The sequence below is a fragment of the Euleptes europaea genome, chromosome 3 (genome assembly GCF_029931775.1).
Source record: "Euleptes europaea isolate rEulEur1 chromosome 3, rEulEur1.hap1, whole genome shotgun sequence".
Lineage (NCBI taxonomy): Eukaryota > Metazoa > Chordata > Lepidosauria > Squamata > Sphaerodactylidae > Euleptes > Euleptes europaea.
The window spans coordinates 124523680-124538365 of record NC_079314.1 but is presented as its reverse complement, the minus strand read 5'-3'; the positions used below and the strand labels follow the sequence as shown (position 1 = coordinate 124538365).

General features: G+C 50.4%; 1 protein-coding gene across 1 annotated transcript in view; it reads left to right on the top strand.

Annotated features, from left to right (window-relative positions):
• The window catches only part of SND1 (staphylococcal nuclease and tudor domain containing 1), a 229722-nt gene that overhangs the window by 117185 nt on the left and 97851 nt on the right, over positions 1-14686 (top strand). Inside the window, exon 14 of the mRNA XM_056845986.1 lies at positions 10099-10171. Within this exon, the coding sequence (XP_056701964.1) occupies positions 10099-10171 (73 nt within the window). The remainder of the gene's footprint in view (positions 1-10098; positions 10172-14686) is intronic.

The following is a 14686-nucleotide window of genomic DNA, read 5'->3' as shown; positions in this document are numbered from 1 at the left end:
TGGTAGAATGATTAGTCAAAATGCTAGAACGGTGATAGATTTATTAGAATATTCAGAGTATACTCCAACCCCAATGGCTATGATCTTTTTGGATGCAGAGAAAGCTTTTGATAATGTAAATTGGAAATTTATGAAAAAAATATTGGAATATATGGGATTGGGTATTGGTTTTAAAACAGCGATTGAGAGTATATATACTCAACAAACAGCTAGACTTATGGTTAACGGAGTACTATCACCACAGTTAGTAACTCAAAAGGGCACCAGACAAGGTCGCCCTCTTTCACCTTTATTGTTTATTTTAGTTTTAGAAGTATTATTGAATAAGTTTAGACAAGATGATAATATTGTAGGTATAAGAATTGGGAGAAATCATTGTAAGGTAAAAGCATATGCGGATGATTTAGTGTGTGTTCTGACTAATCCTAATTGTCAAATGGAAAAATGGAATAACATTATAGAGGTCTATGGAAAGCTTGCAGGATTTAAAATAAACAGGAGCAAAACGAAGATTTTGGTAAAGAGTATGACTATCACAACAAGTAGAATTAACTTAAAAAACAAGGTTTATTATTGAATCTAAAGTCAGGTATTTAGGAATATGGTTAACCTCAAATAATCTTAATTTATTTCAGAATAATTATGTAAAAATTTGGCAACAAATTGTTAAAGATCTTAAACAGTGGGAGAAGATTCCGTTGTCACTATGGGGACGGATCTCAGTTATTAAAATGATGGTATTACCAAAGATGCTTTTTTTATTTCAGAATTTGCCAATCATAAAAGGAGTAAAGATCTTTAAAGTTTGGAACAAGGAAATTTTGAATTTCTTATGGGGAAAAGAAAGACACAGGATAGCTTGTCACAATTTAATTGAATTAAAAGAAACTGGAGGTTTGGGTCTTCCAGATCTGAGAATGTATTATGAAGCAGCCTGTTTTGGTTGGTTAAGGAATTGGATACTATTAGAGAATACTAGACTGTTGGAAATGGAAGGTTTTAATATTAGATTTGGTTGGCATGCATACTTATGGTATGATAAAGATAAAGTGAACAGAGATTTTAACTCTCATATTGTTAGGAATAGCTTGTTGCAGATTTGGAAAAGGTATAAAAGATGTTGGGAGGTTAAAACATCAGGGTGGATTAATCCTATAGAAGCATTCATGAAAAGGGGAATACAGCTTAATTTGGATATAGGTAGCTATAGGGATATTATTGAAAATAGTGGTGATATTTGGACTTTTAAAACAAGAGAAGAACTCAAGATAGGAGATTGGTTTATGTATTATAAATTAAAGGATATATTTAATAAAGATAAGTTAATAGGGTTTAATAGAAATAAATCTAAACGTATTAATTTTAAACATGGGAAAGGTCAAATAGCAAGAATGTATAAGTTTATAATTGAAACAAATTTAGAGCAAGAGAGGATTAAACCAGTTATGATAAAATGGATCAGAGATTTGGGGTATAACATTAATCTTGAGGTATGGGAAAGATTATGGAAAACAGAATTTAAATTTACAATCAGTAATGAAATAAGAGAGCACTTATATAAGATGTTTTATAGATGGTATATCACACCAGTGATGGTTAGTAAATTTAAAGTGGGGAACTCTGATTTATGTTGGAAATGTGGAATGGAGAAAGGAACTTTTATACATGCCTGGTGGGTTTGTAAAAAAATTAAAAAGTTTTGGAGAAAGGTAGTAAGGGAGACCAACAATTTAATTAATACCAAAATAAATATGGACCCAGCTTTTTGTTTATTAGGAATTCCTAAAGATAATATGAATAGGAATGATAGAGTTATATGTCAATATTGTTTTGCAGTGGCAAGGATTATTATTGCAAAATCCTGGAAGCTAGCAAATAGACCTCTAATTAAGGACTGGAGAGAAAAATTATGGTTATACATGCGGATGGCTAAATTAATAGACTCACTTCATGGGAAGGATGTGGAAGAATTCAAAACTATGTGGTCAAAAGCCTTCGCATATTGGGATAAGCTGGCAAAATGAATTTTATTAATATAGTGAACGAGTTGCAGATTCAATTTTTTGATAACTTAGGTTATTGTTAAAATAATACTGAATAAACTGTTAAGACACTTCTCTGGAAGTTCAACACGGTGGTGGGAGGGATTAAGGGTACACTGGTGGAGGGCGGTGGAATAAAATGGGTAGGATAAATATAATAAGAATGTAACAAATGTATTTCCGGTTTTTTTCTAACTTTTTATACATGTCATTCTTATTATGTTGCTTTCTGTATTGTTATATATTTTTTGTTTGTAACAATTTTTCCCCTTTTTTGTATGTTTGAAAATATAATAAAAATTTATGTATATAAAAAAAGAGGAAGCATGTACCTGGACTATGAAGGGCTGGTCGCAATTGGGGTGTCACAATACTGGTTCAGAAGTGAACAGTTGTTTAAGAGTGACAAAAGCAGGTTGACATTGGGGGGTCCAATTCACTCGGGCAGAAGGCAGGACAGCCGCACTCCCCTTCCCCTTCGTTTTGAGAAGGTCAGTGATGGGTAGTGCAATTTGCGCGAAGTTGGGGAGGAACCCTTGGTAAAAATTTGCAAAGCCGAGAAATCGTTGAACCTGTTTGCGAGTCGTGGGTGGCTCCCAGTCAATCACTGCTTGCACCTTCTCTGGGTCCATGGTTAACCCACGATGTGAGATGATGTAGCCAAGGAAAGTCAATTGTTTTTGGTGAAACTTGCATTTGGATACTTTAGCATAGAGATGATTGTCTCTGAGATGTTGTAACACTTCCCTGACCAGAGCAACATGCTCCTTATGGGTTTTAGAGTAAATAAGAATGTCGTCCAGATAAACCACTACTCCCTTAAACAGTAAATCATGTAGGACTTTGTTTATTAATTGCATGAAGACCCCCGAGGCCCCTTTCAAGCCAAAGGGCATTACCAGATATTCAGACGTTCCAAAGCAACTTGAAAAGGCTGTCAAGGGCTCATCCCCCTCCCGAATCCTAACACGATAGTAGGCTTCAACTAAGCCCTCCTTCAGTTGCCCCAAGAGATTGGAAATGAGAGGAATAGGGTAAGTGTTTGTTTGAGTCACTGCATTGAGTTTTCGAAAATCAATGCACAATTGTAAATTGCCTGTCTTTTTACGCACAAAGAAAGCTGGTGCAGAGTAAGGTGCCGTGGAGGGTCGGATGAAACCACGAGCTAAATTCTTGTCCAGGAACTCGCGGAGCACAGTCCTCTCAGTAGGACTCATGGGATAAATTCTGCTTTTAGGCAGTTTGCTATCCCCCACCACCTCAATTGCACAGTCTGTAGGGCAGTGGGGGGGGTATCACGTCGTATTGTTGTACATTAAAAACATCCGCAAAGTCCCGATACTTGGGGGGGCAGTTGGGAAGAATTGGGCATCCCCGATGCTAGAGCTGGGGTTAAAACGGCTACTTCTCGGCCGTGTAGTTCACATTGCGGGCTGTTGAAGGCTAATGTTTTGGTCTCCCAGTCTATGGTGGGACTGTGTCCAACTAGCCAGTTCGCCCCCAATACCATGGCGTAACGAATTCCAGGAACAATAGTGAAATGGATCTGTTCCCAGTGATGACCTATTCCCATTGCTACCCTCCTTGTGCGGCGGTTTACTGACCCTCCCCTAAAGTCACTGCCATCCATTTGGGCGAACCGGACTGGCGCTGGTAACGGCACAGCTTTCGCTTTTAGAGCTTTAAAAGTGTCTTCACTGATTAGAGTGGTGCACACCCTGAGTCTACTAAGGCTTTTACATGTAACTGGGGGCCCCCTCTATAATGTTGCAACACTACATCCAGATATACAGTCTCTTCTACATCTCTCACCATTTGTGGAGCCTGGGGTCGTGCAGCAGGATCTGCAGTGGTCTGCGGCGTCGCTCCGTCTACCGCAGACCCTGTCAGTTTTTTGGCTGCTCGAGGGGTGATGCAAGGTTTAAGGCAGGGGAGTTCCACTGTCTGTCTTCCTCGGAAGAAGTGGAGCTGTCCACGTCCGGGGGAGTTGTAATTGTAATCCTGGACCCTGACAGGTCCGACGGCGGAGGATCCTTGGTGGCCTCCTCGATGTGGAGAGCTGGGGGCGCCTTCTGCCCTGGGGTGATGCTACGATCGGCTGCAGTGCTCCTCCTCCAAGTGCTCCCTCTCCCACGGGGAGTACCTTCCGCCTGGGGGTTTTGGGTCGGCCGCTCCGGGCGCGACAGACAAGCTGCAGCAAAATGACCCATGGCGCTGCAAATGAGGCAGGCTCCCTTCTGGAAGCGCATCGCCCGATCCTGCGAGGGCTGGGCTTGCCTCCGCGGTGCAGCAATAGGAGGTTTGGTAGGGAGCCTGCCCCCTTCTTTAGCCCGGCGTCGGGCAAGGGACACGAACTGGCGGCGGCTCTCCACTTCCTCCGCTAGCAGAATCCACTCCTCCAGGGTGGCTGGATCCCGCTGCATGTATGCCCAATTTAGGATTTCAGGATGTAAGGCTTCCCGGAAGTAATGTATATGGGTGGCCTTGCTCCAGTCAATTATTTTACTGGCTAGTCTCTGGAACTCATCCGCGAATTCCCTGACCGAGGAGGATCCCTGTCGTAGTTGTAGAATGGCGGTTTTGGCCTTCTCACCTCAAAACGGGTCATCAAAATGTCTTCTTAACGCTCGCATAAATTCATTGAAGGAACAAACGGATCGGGCCCTGGTATCGAATTGTAAAATCATCCACTCAGCAGCCCTCCCTGTCAATAGCGACAAGACAAATCTCACCCGACTGTCTTCCGTGGGGAAAGTTTGTCCTTGTTCTCTCATGAAACTATCCACTTGATGCAGACCCGTCAAAAGTCACTCGCAGACGGGGCTGCTGCCATAGTACCGCGGGTGCTGCTGGCGGAATAGGGACCGCCGGCTGGACAGGGGCGGCAGGTTGCAGCGGTGCCGCCGGTTGGAGCGGAACCGCAGGTTGAACCGGCACCCCCAGTGGCGGCGGCGCCGGACCCGGTTGAGGCAGTCCTGGGGTTGGCGCGGTTACAGCTGGAGTCTGGTGTAGACGTCCATACTCCTGCACCAGGATGTCCATTTGGTCCTGCATCAGGGCCATCCGCTCCGATTCTGGTATTTTAAAGCCTGTATTTCCTCTTCAGCCCCCCGTACGTCGGGGGTGGCTAACACTGAGGTTAGTATTCCATTTGTCCGAGTCCCCTTCATCCGAGTCGTCCCCCTCTGTAGCTCCGAACGTCGGGCACAAAGGTGTAATGGGAGGTCGCTCCGGCCAGCCGTCGTCTGCGGGCCTCACTCTGTAGCGGAAAGGCATCCGGAGAGGACGAGTGGAACGACGGGAGAGAGGGCCAGTCCACACCTCCACTGCCTTTCGGGCGTGCTCCAGCCGCCGCTGCCGCCCATTCTAGGGAAGCCCTTGCTTGGGCCGCGGCCGTCTCTGCCAGCAGTTGCTCCGTCGCCCGTTGCCAGGCTGCCAGAGCTTGTGCTGCCTGCACTTTGGCAGCCCGGGCCGCCGCTGCCACCAGCGGCTTAGCCACTTGCTGCAGCAACAATTTCAGTTCATGATAGTTAGTGAGCAACGGCCGGGCCTGCTGGACGAGATCCACGGAGGCAGGGCCGTACTCCGGTTCCAGAATTTGCCGGACATCCTCCTCTGTCGCTGTCTCCAGCGGCAGATCCATGAGGCACAGAAGCGTTCTGGCGGCGGCATTTTGAGTGTCCAGACTGGACTGGTCGAGATCCGGGACATGCTCTCCCTGGCCTTCCTCCATGGGAGAAGGATGGGTGGGCTCCTGGGTCAGTGCGGCTGCGTCCCTCCACGCCGTCTGGGACGCACCGAATTCGGTCACCAGTTGAATCAATAGGGCAGAGTCCTCTTGCGCCAAGTGCGCCTCCTCCAGTAAAATGTCAAGCCACCAAAGTTCGTCCCGGGCCTGGAGATCAGCCTCCCGCGAGTCCCATGGAGCCGCTGCTTCCAGCCGCTGCCACTGGTCCACCACTAGCCCAACAAGCCGGTGGGACTCGGCGTGAGTCCGGCGCGTTTCCTCAAGGATTGCACGCAGAAGATCCTCGGGGAGCACGTCCTGAGCTCCAACCCGAGCAAGTACAGATCCTGGCAAACCCTCCAGGGCTCCAGCCAAGGAAAGGCAGAGGATAGAGACTAGTATCCTAATATGAGCTCTAGTCCTGTGATAATCCCATAAACAGACTCAGCAGGCAGGGAGTCCTACGAAAGCTGATTTATTAGGAAGTTCAACAGGTAACAGAAGCCAGGAATCAAGAGGACACTAGTGAGGATCGATTGTACAGTGCATGGCATATATAGATAATCAAAAGACAGATCGCTCAGGGTACCATGGCAACCCCCCTCCCTGGAGCTGTCAAAGGCTCCCAGAGGTTCCCACAGGAGAAAGTCAAAACACCTAGGAAGAGGAATAATGCGTTGGCCTTGGCTGGCATCTGGCTCAGCCACAGCATACCATTCTCAGGCTAGTGCCTCGCCGGTGGTTTGGCAGAGCGGCCCTCTGCACTGACCCTGCTCTGCAAAGCCCCGGCAGGAGCCCCGGCTCCCCCCTTGGAGTCCTGTTGCAAGGCTGGACTCGTCTGGACAAATGGCAGCCCCGGGGCCGGCTGGGAACTGGCGAAAGGCCGGCTTGGCTGTGGCGGGACTCCAAGGGCAGCCAGCGTCGGGCAGGAAAGAGTGGCGTGTCTGGGAGGGGGTGGGTGGGGTGGGGGTAGAGACACCTGCTCTGGAGCCCTGTTATGTAAGCAGCCGTGCCGCTCCGTGTCAGCAAAGAGGGTGCAACTGAAGGGGAAGGTGGGCAGCTGGCCGGGCTCGGGCAGCTGGCCAGCAAGTTGGAAAGTAGCCCCCCTGCCCCCCCACCACTCAGGCAGAAGGAAAGGACAGCCCTGGGAGCTGGAGGCAGGGGGCAGAGCAGAGGGGCTGTCCCTTCGGGAGATGGAAGGGGTGGAAGGGGCCTCCTCTAGGGCCATGCCCCAGGCCGAATGCCCTTCTCCCTGCCTCCCCGTCCCCCAGCCTCCTCCAGCCCCGGGGGTCTCCTTCTCCGGGGTCTGGGGGAAGGGCGAATGGCAGCAGGCCCCCTTTCCGAGCTTCCTCTGCTGTCAGCGGCAGGCAGGCGAGGGGCCCAGCTCTCTCATCTGCGTATGGTAATGCCTCCCTGTCTCCTCTCAGCCGGCTTGGAAAGTGGGGCATAAATCTTTGAAACAAACCGGTGCTGGCATTTCTCTGGGCTCTGACTGTTCTTCCTTCCCCGCCCACGGGCGGGCGGCTGCCACAGATTCCCCCGTCCCCATGAGGAGAAGGCAGTTTCGGGACAGGGCCGGGAGCGGCCGTGGTGTTCTGCCCCCAGAGAGTGGGGGTTCGTCGGCCTCCCAAACGTTTGGGGCCGGAGAATCCGCTCTCTGCTTCCCTCTCAGTTGTGTGGATTGGGGGAGGGGGCAGACACTACTGCTCCCATTGTAATACGCAGAACTTGTGGGGAGGTGGGGGGGCACTATGCAGCCAGGGGTCTGGGCAGCAGCATCCCCCCCTTCCCTCTCTGGCCACCTGAAAACAGCTGATTTGGCAAATGCAAAACCCTCCTTTCGTGCCCACGAGGCCTCCAGGTCCAGGGGAGGCCAGGACTGTCCATACTTGGGGAAGGGGGTCAGTTTCCACATGCCCCCCCACCACACTTGTCCTCCTTCGGGGCCAGCAGAAATGGGGGCGGGGGAATGGGATGTCTCTGACCCACACCATCTTCTTCCCTTCCAGCTGGCTTGGGCTTTCAGGCAAGACTTTCAGGGGCCCGCCCCATAAGCAACCCCCACCCGCCAATTGACAGCTGCCAGAACTTCTCCCCGGTCTACTTCTGAGCAGCCTTTGCAGGGAGCCTCTCCTGTCCAGCGGCTGCCTCTGTCTGCTTCCCTCCTGCGGAAGGGGGGTGGGGGGAGAAGCACCTCCGCGGGAAGCGCTGGAAGCATCGCCCGTGGCGAGGGAGAGACGGCCGCCTCGGTCTGCAGAAGGCAGAGCGCCGCTTTCCTCTTTGCACCCCTCACCCGGCTTCCAAAGCCCCCTCGGGGTGCTTCGGGCTCCCTGCGTGTTTCTCTCACCCCCCCTCCCCTGGCCAGTTGGGACTTTCTGCCATGAAATGGAGTGGGAGATGGGGGGTGGGGGCAGGAAGGCTTTTGGGGAGATGGGTCTCCTGGTGCCCACGGCATATTCCGCAGGGGCATCTGCCAGCCTGGTGGCCCTGTGGGAGGGCCCCTGGAGGGCTCTGAACCCAGACAGCCCGGGAGAGCAACTCCGGGCCAGAGGCCTTCTACTGGCCGGGGGCTGGGGGCCAGGCACGGGAGGGAAGGGGGAGGTCCGTGCCCAGCGGCAGCCCACCTCTGCATGCCAGTTGCCGTGGGGTTCTGCTGCCGCCTCGCTACCCTGCTTGGACACCCAAGGAGACCCTGGTCTGAGCCAGCTGGGCAGCTCCTGGGCTCTTCGCCACTGCCGCTTCGAAAGAGAGCGGGGGGCGGCAAGCGGTTGTTCGCTGGGGACTGCAGCAGCACAGAAAAGCATGGGGAAGAGACCATCTAGGCCAGCATCCTCCTTTCCCACAGGAGCCAAGCCAGTTGCCCCAGAAGGCCAGCAAACCGGACACCTTCCCCTGGCACTGCCTCCTGGCACTGGGGTCAGAGGACGGCTGCCTCCAGAGATGGAGCTTCATAGAATCATAGAGTTAGAAGGGACATCAGGGTCATCTAGTCCAACCCCCTTCACACTGTAGGAAATTCACAACTACCTCCCCCCACACACCCCCAGTGACCCCTACTCCATGCCCAGAAGATGACCAAGGTGCCCTCCCTCTTCCCTTGAGTCACCCTGGCCAGTAGCCTCCGAAAGACCCTTCCTCCTCCTCCTTCTCCTCCTCGAATCCGTCTCTGCCCCTTTTGAACTCGCCTCTGCCTGGGGCCAGCACTACATCCTCTGGAAGCGAATTCCACATTTTAATCACTCATCCTATAAAAAAGCATTTCCTTTGGTCCATCATGAATTTACTGCACATCAGCTTTATTGGATGCCCTCGAGTTCTAGTACTTTCATAGAATCATAGAGTTGGAAGGGACCACCAGGGCCATCAAGTCCAACCCCCTGCACAATGCAGGAAATTCACAACTACCTCCCCCCTCCACACCCCTAGTGACCAGAAGATGCCCAAGATGCCCTCCCTCTCATCTTTGGGAGAGGGAGAAAAAGTTATCTTTATCCACTCTCTCCACCCCGTGCACCATTTTATAAACCTCTGTTGTGTCTCCCCTTAGTCCTTTTTTCTAAACTGGGAAGTCCCAGACTCTTCCAGCCTTTCCTCAGAGGCAAGGTGCTCCAGCCCCTGAATCATCTCGGTTGCCCTCTTCTTCTCCCCCCCCCCCCCCGCCTCTCACCTGCTGAGAGGGGTCTTTTCTGTGGGATCTCTGGGATTTTCATCACTGCTCTTCCCCAGCAAGACGCCTGCCGTTGCTTTGTGGGGAGATGGCTAAATTCGGGGGGGGGGGGAGAAGCTCCCTGGCCTCTTCTGGCCTCTCTCATGTTGGGCCATTGCTCAGAGAAATGGTGGGGGTGGGTGAGTTTTGGACTGCCGCAGAGAAACAGGAGAGAGGGGTCCCTCCCAGTCTGTCCGGGGGCCCTGGCCGATGTCTTCAGATGTGAAATGCCTTCCCTGCACAATGCCGCTCCATTCAGGCGACATTTCGTTTAAGAGCAAAACCTGGAAGGAAGTGATTTCCATTAGAATTTAAACAGTAACTGTGTGTTTTGCATTTAAATGTTTCATGGGATTAAGCGATGGAGGAAACATTTATTACTTCTGATTCTTGCTGTCCTGTTGACTCTTCTTTTTGTGTGGAGAACAAAGCCGGTTAATTCGGAGTGGTGGCCGGGCTGCTTCTGGGTTTGAGGGCAGACCAGGCCCGGCTCCTGCAAGGGCTCTCCTTGGTATTAACAAGCCCCCCTCTCCCCCCCTCACTGGGGCTGCCCTGCTTGGGAGAGGGCAGAGCCACACTTGTGGGCTTCTCCTCTCTCTGACCTTCTCCTTGTTTTCCGGCAGGGCTATAAAGAACGGCAAAGGACTGCACAGCAAGAAGGAGGTCCCGATCCACCGGGTGGCTGACATCTCCGGGGTAAGCAGAACGTTTCTCAAGCCGAACCTAATTCATGCTGCCGTGAGGTCCGGAGGGGGTGGGGGTTGTCTCGCTGCATTACTGATCTGGAGGGGAGAATGCTCAGATGCCCCCCCCCCCCAGCGACCTTCAAATGGCAGACCTTCTCGGTGGATTTCCTCCAGCCTTTCTAGATAAAGGCCTTGGGCGGGGGAGGCAGCCTTGGCTCTGGCAGGACCTCTCCTCCTGTCTTCCGTGTGGGGTTTTTTTTTGGGGGGGGGGGCGTGAAACAGGATCAGGACCAGAGAGGAGACCTCCCTCACTTCCCCTGGACTCAGGAACCTCCCCTCTCCGGTCCTGTTCCATTACCCCCCCCTCAATAAGAACGCTTTTTTGCCCACCAGAGTTTGGTAGAAAGCAGCCAGTTTAGGAGCTCTTCCTAAAATTAAGAGACCCCCCCTCCCCTTTTCCTGTTCCTATGAACCTTGTCGTATGAACAAACCAAAGCAGTCAGGTTATCCGGGCTGTGTAACCGTGCTCTTGGTATTTTCTTTCCTGACGTTTCGCCAGCACTGTCCTTCAGTGTTCCTCCTCTGAAGATGCCTGCCACAGCTGCTGGCGAAACGTCAGGAAAGAAAATACCAAGACCACGGTTACACAGCCCGGATAACCTACAAGAACCAATGAACTCTGACCGTGAAAGCCTTCGACAATATTTCAAAGCAGGCAGCTTTGGTTTGTTCTGGCCTGGTGCCCTACGAGGAAAGGCTGAGGGAGCTGGGAATGTTCATTCTGGAGAAGAGGAGGTTGAGGTGGGGGGGGAGACAGGATTGCTCTCTTGAAGTATTTGAAGGGCTGCCACTTAGAGGAGAGCAGGGGGCTGTTCCTGTTGGCAGCAAAGGATCACAGGACTTGCAATAATGGGTTTAAATTGCAGGCGGAGAGGTACCGGCTGGATATTAGGAAACATTTTTTTACAGTAAGAGTAGTTCAGCAGTGGAATCGGCTGCCTCGGGAGGTGGTGAGCTCCCCCCCCTCTATCAGTCTTTAAGCAGAGGCTGGACAAGCACTTGTCAGGGATGCTCTAGGCTGATCCTGCATTGAGCAGGGGGTTGGGCTAGATGGCCTGTCTGGCCCCTTCCAGCTCTGTGAGTCTATCTTGGGAATTTCATCTGTTGTAGCAATTTGAGTCCAGACAGGTATCTACCTACCTCCTCTCTCACCTTGATGTGCAAGGGTGCAGAAGAACCCACAAATAAGGCCATATGCTTCATATTCTTTATAGAGGGCAAACTTTAACTTGCCGTTGAGGTTATTGGTTCCCAACAGGAAAAGCAGAGACGATGGCAGGGGACAAAGGGGTGTGCCCCTCTGAGGCCTCTCCGGGGACTCTTCCCGCTCCAAGCCAGGCTACGCCCTTGCTCTGGAGATGGAGGCAGGTCTTGGGCTCCTGGCTCCAGCCAGGTTTTCAGGGCTCTTGGATGGTGTGACCTTCTGCCCTTCTGCCTTGCCAGCAACGGCCGGCCTGCTCCCCTCAAGCGGGCAGAACGCCAGCAAGGAAAGTGCGGCCTGCAGCCTTTTCCCTACCTGGGGAGGGAGGATGTTTTGGCCATTAGTGGCTGCCCATTAGCAAGTGCAAAGGATTCCTCCCAAGCTGTCCCAGTTATGCAATTCACCTGCGGGGCAAAGAGCCGTTTCATTTTGCCTTGACCGGCAGCAAGACAAGGAGTGCCAATTTCAGGCATAGAGCTGTCAAGAAGAGCCTGTGGTGTGAGACAGATCATGTTGGCCTCCGTCTCTCCCCTCCCCTCTGGCATCACTGTCAGAGGCCAAGGTGCAGATCGGGGGGCCCGCTACACAGGAGTCCTTTCTGCTGAGGGTCTCTCCCCTGCGACCTTCCCTGCCCTCATCGGCCCCTTGAATGCACACAGCCCTGCTTTTGAAACTGGTGCTGATCTGTCACCTTTCTCCAGGCCTCCAGGGGCTGTGGCTCAGGGGCAGACCACCTGCTTGGCATGCAGAAGGGTCCCGTGTTCATTTTCATGCAGCTTTTGTGCTCCGCATGGGGGTCCAACTAAAGGATTATTCAGCTCCTCCCCCCCATTTATACCAATTGTCACCTTGGTGGTTTTTTTAAAAAAACTTGGCATGCTGCTCCAGGCTAGGTGGGCAGGACTTGCCCGATGGACAGCCAGCCAGCGCTCTCTGTAGGGAATCTGTCTGGAGATCTGAGCCCCTGGTCGTCTGCTTTTCTAGGAGGGCTGCCTGAGGTGGATCTCCCCCCCCCCCCGTGCCCCCTGGTCTTGTTGCCACCTCTAGTCCTCCCCACATAGAATCATAGAGTTTGGAGGGACCACCAGGGTCATCTAGTCCAACCCCCTGCACAATGCAGGAAATTCACAACTACCTCTCCCCCCAACACCCAATGACCATGCCCAGAAGATGGTCACGATGCCCTCCCTCTCATGAACTGCTTAACGTCATAGAATCAGGATTGCTGACAGATGGCCATCTAGCCTCTGCTTAAAAACCTCCAGGGAGGGAGAGCTCACCACCTCCCGAGGAAGCCTGTTCTACTGGTAGAAAGTTCATCCTAATGTCTGGATGGAAACTCCTTTGATTTAATTTCAACCTGTTGTTTCTGATCTGACCTTCTGGGGCAACAGAAAACAACTCGGCAACCTCCTCTGTGTCACAGCCCTTCAAGTACCTGAAGATGGTTATCATATCCCCTCTCAGTCTTCTCTTCTTCAGGCTAAACATACCCAGCTCCTTCAACCTTCCCTCATAGGACTTGGTCTCCAGACCCCTCACCACCTTTGTTGTCCATGTTCCAGCTTGACTACATCCTTCTTTAATTGTGGTGCCCAAAACTGAACACAATACTCCAGGTGAGGTCTAACATGCCTACCTTGCCTCTTGATGGACACCTTGAAGCAGGTCGTGCTGTTCAGATGACAGGCTCTTAGAATGTTTCACTTACTGAGAAGTGAAGGTATCTTATTCAGCCAGTCATTGATTAAGCAGGACTCAACAACTTTACTTACTTTTAAAAAGCAAGTATTTTTATTGATATACTTCTAGTAAAATATGTGTAAATGCAGATTATCAAGTCTTTTATAAAAACTCTTGTCAAAATACAATGTATGTATTACAATGTATGCAGTAAAAGCAATGTATGCAGTAAAAGCAAGCAAGTCTTACATACTATTCAGTTTCAAAATCCAACTTCTAAAAAATAACAGTCAAATTATTCTGATTCAGTTCAAAGTATCTAATTCACAAAGTCTAGAGTAAAGTATTTAAACCATTCAGCCTTTTCTGAGAGCCTTTTGGAAGGTTCTAAATCTCTAGCTGTACTGTGGCTGTATTTATACTGTTTCAGACTCATTAAGAGTGAAGGGAAATCTTTTATCCCCACTTTCAAACAACATTTTTATCTATCAAGAGGAATACCTTTTATTCCCTCTGTCAGATATTCTGAGCAGTGCAGTAATGTCTTAGTAGCAGCTGCTCAGCTCTCCATGACCATATATGGGCTTCCTTTCCTTTCAGTCTATTTTGCTTAAAGTATAAACACTCATTTCTGAGTTACACGATCACATTATATACATAATTTTTATACCATCCTCTTCGTTAGGACAATACGCATTAAATGAGACTACTTAGAAATCTGTAGCACAATATTTAACTGTATAACTCATAAAACACAATTATTGTTTACATTGTCACTTTGTGACCATCTGTTAGTAACACATAGCTTTAAGCAAGATTACAGAAGGCAAGAAAGCATATTACTTGATAGGACTGTAGGAACCTTTAATGCCTTTATAAAAAGCACAGTTTAAACTATTAATGCTCTCTCAGTACATTAAGATATCTTGAGACCTTGAGAAGGGCAAAAGTGTTCTGCTTTTGAGATTCTGACAGCTGGCAGCTGAGGCAGAAAAGGTGATTTTAGTTGCATCTTACTGATAGATGGAAGGTGCTCTGCTCTTCCCCCTTCAAGGACAAGATCAGAGTGACATAGTTAGTTAGCTCTTGAAAGAGCTGACCTTGAGAGAATTCTGTCAGCCTGTTCTAAGGACATTTGCATTACACAGGCTTTTCATTATACATAACACAAACCTCTGCAGTGGTTCAGTTTGCATGATATGTTTAAGCTCTATATGGAATTAATTTTGCACATGTTCACAGAATACCATAATTATGTCAGAGACCGTGACAACCTGACCCATAGACAGTAATTGGGCCGCTGGATTTGGTGGTCACCCACAGTCTGGGCTCCTCTTGGGGCTCCTCAGTGCAAGAGACGCCCCCCCCCCCAACATCCTTTGGAACCCCCTGGCCTCCTCCCTGACATTTGGCTTTCTAGGTGGAGGTTTCTGTTTTTTGAAAAGAAAGGTCCATTCCACCGTGGGAACCTCCTTGTAGCCAAAGAGGCCCCACCTAGCGCCCCCCCCCCCCCGGTTGGCTTCTTCCATAGAACGAGGCCAGAACGTGGTGCCGGCAGTTGGTTCTGCCCTTTTCCGTGGC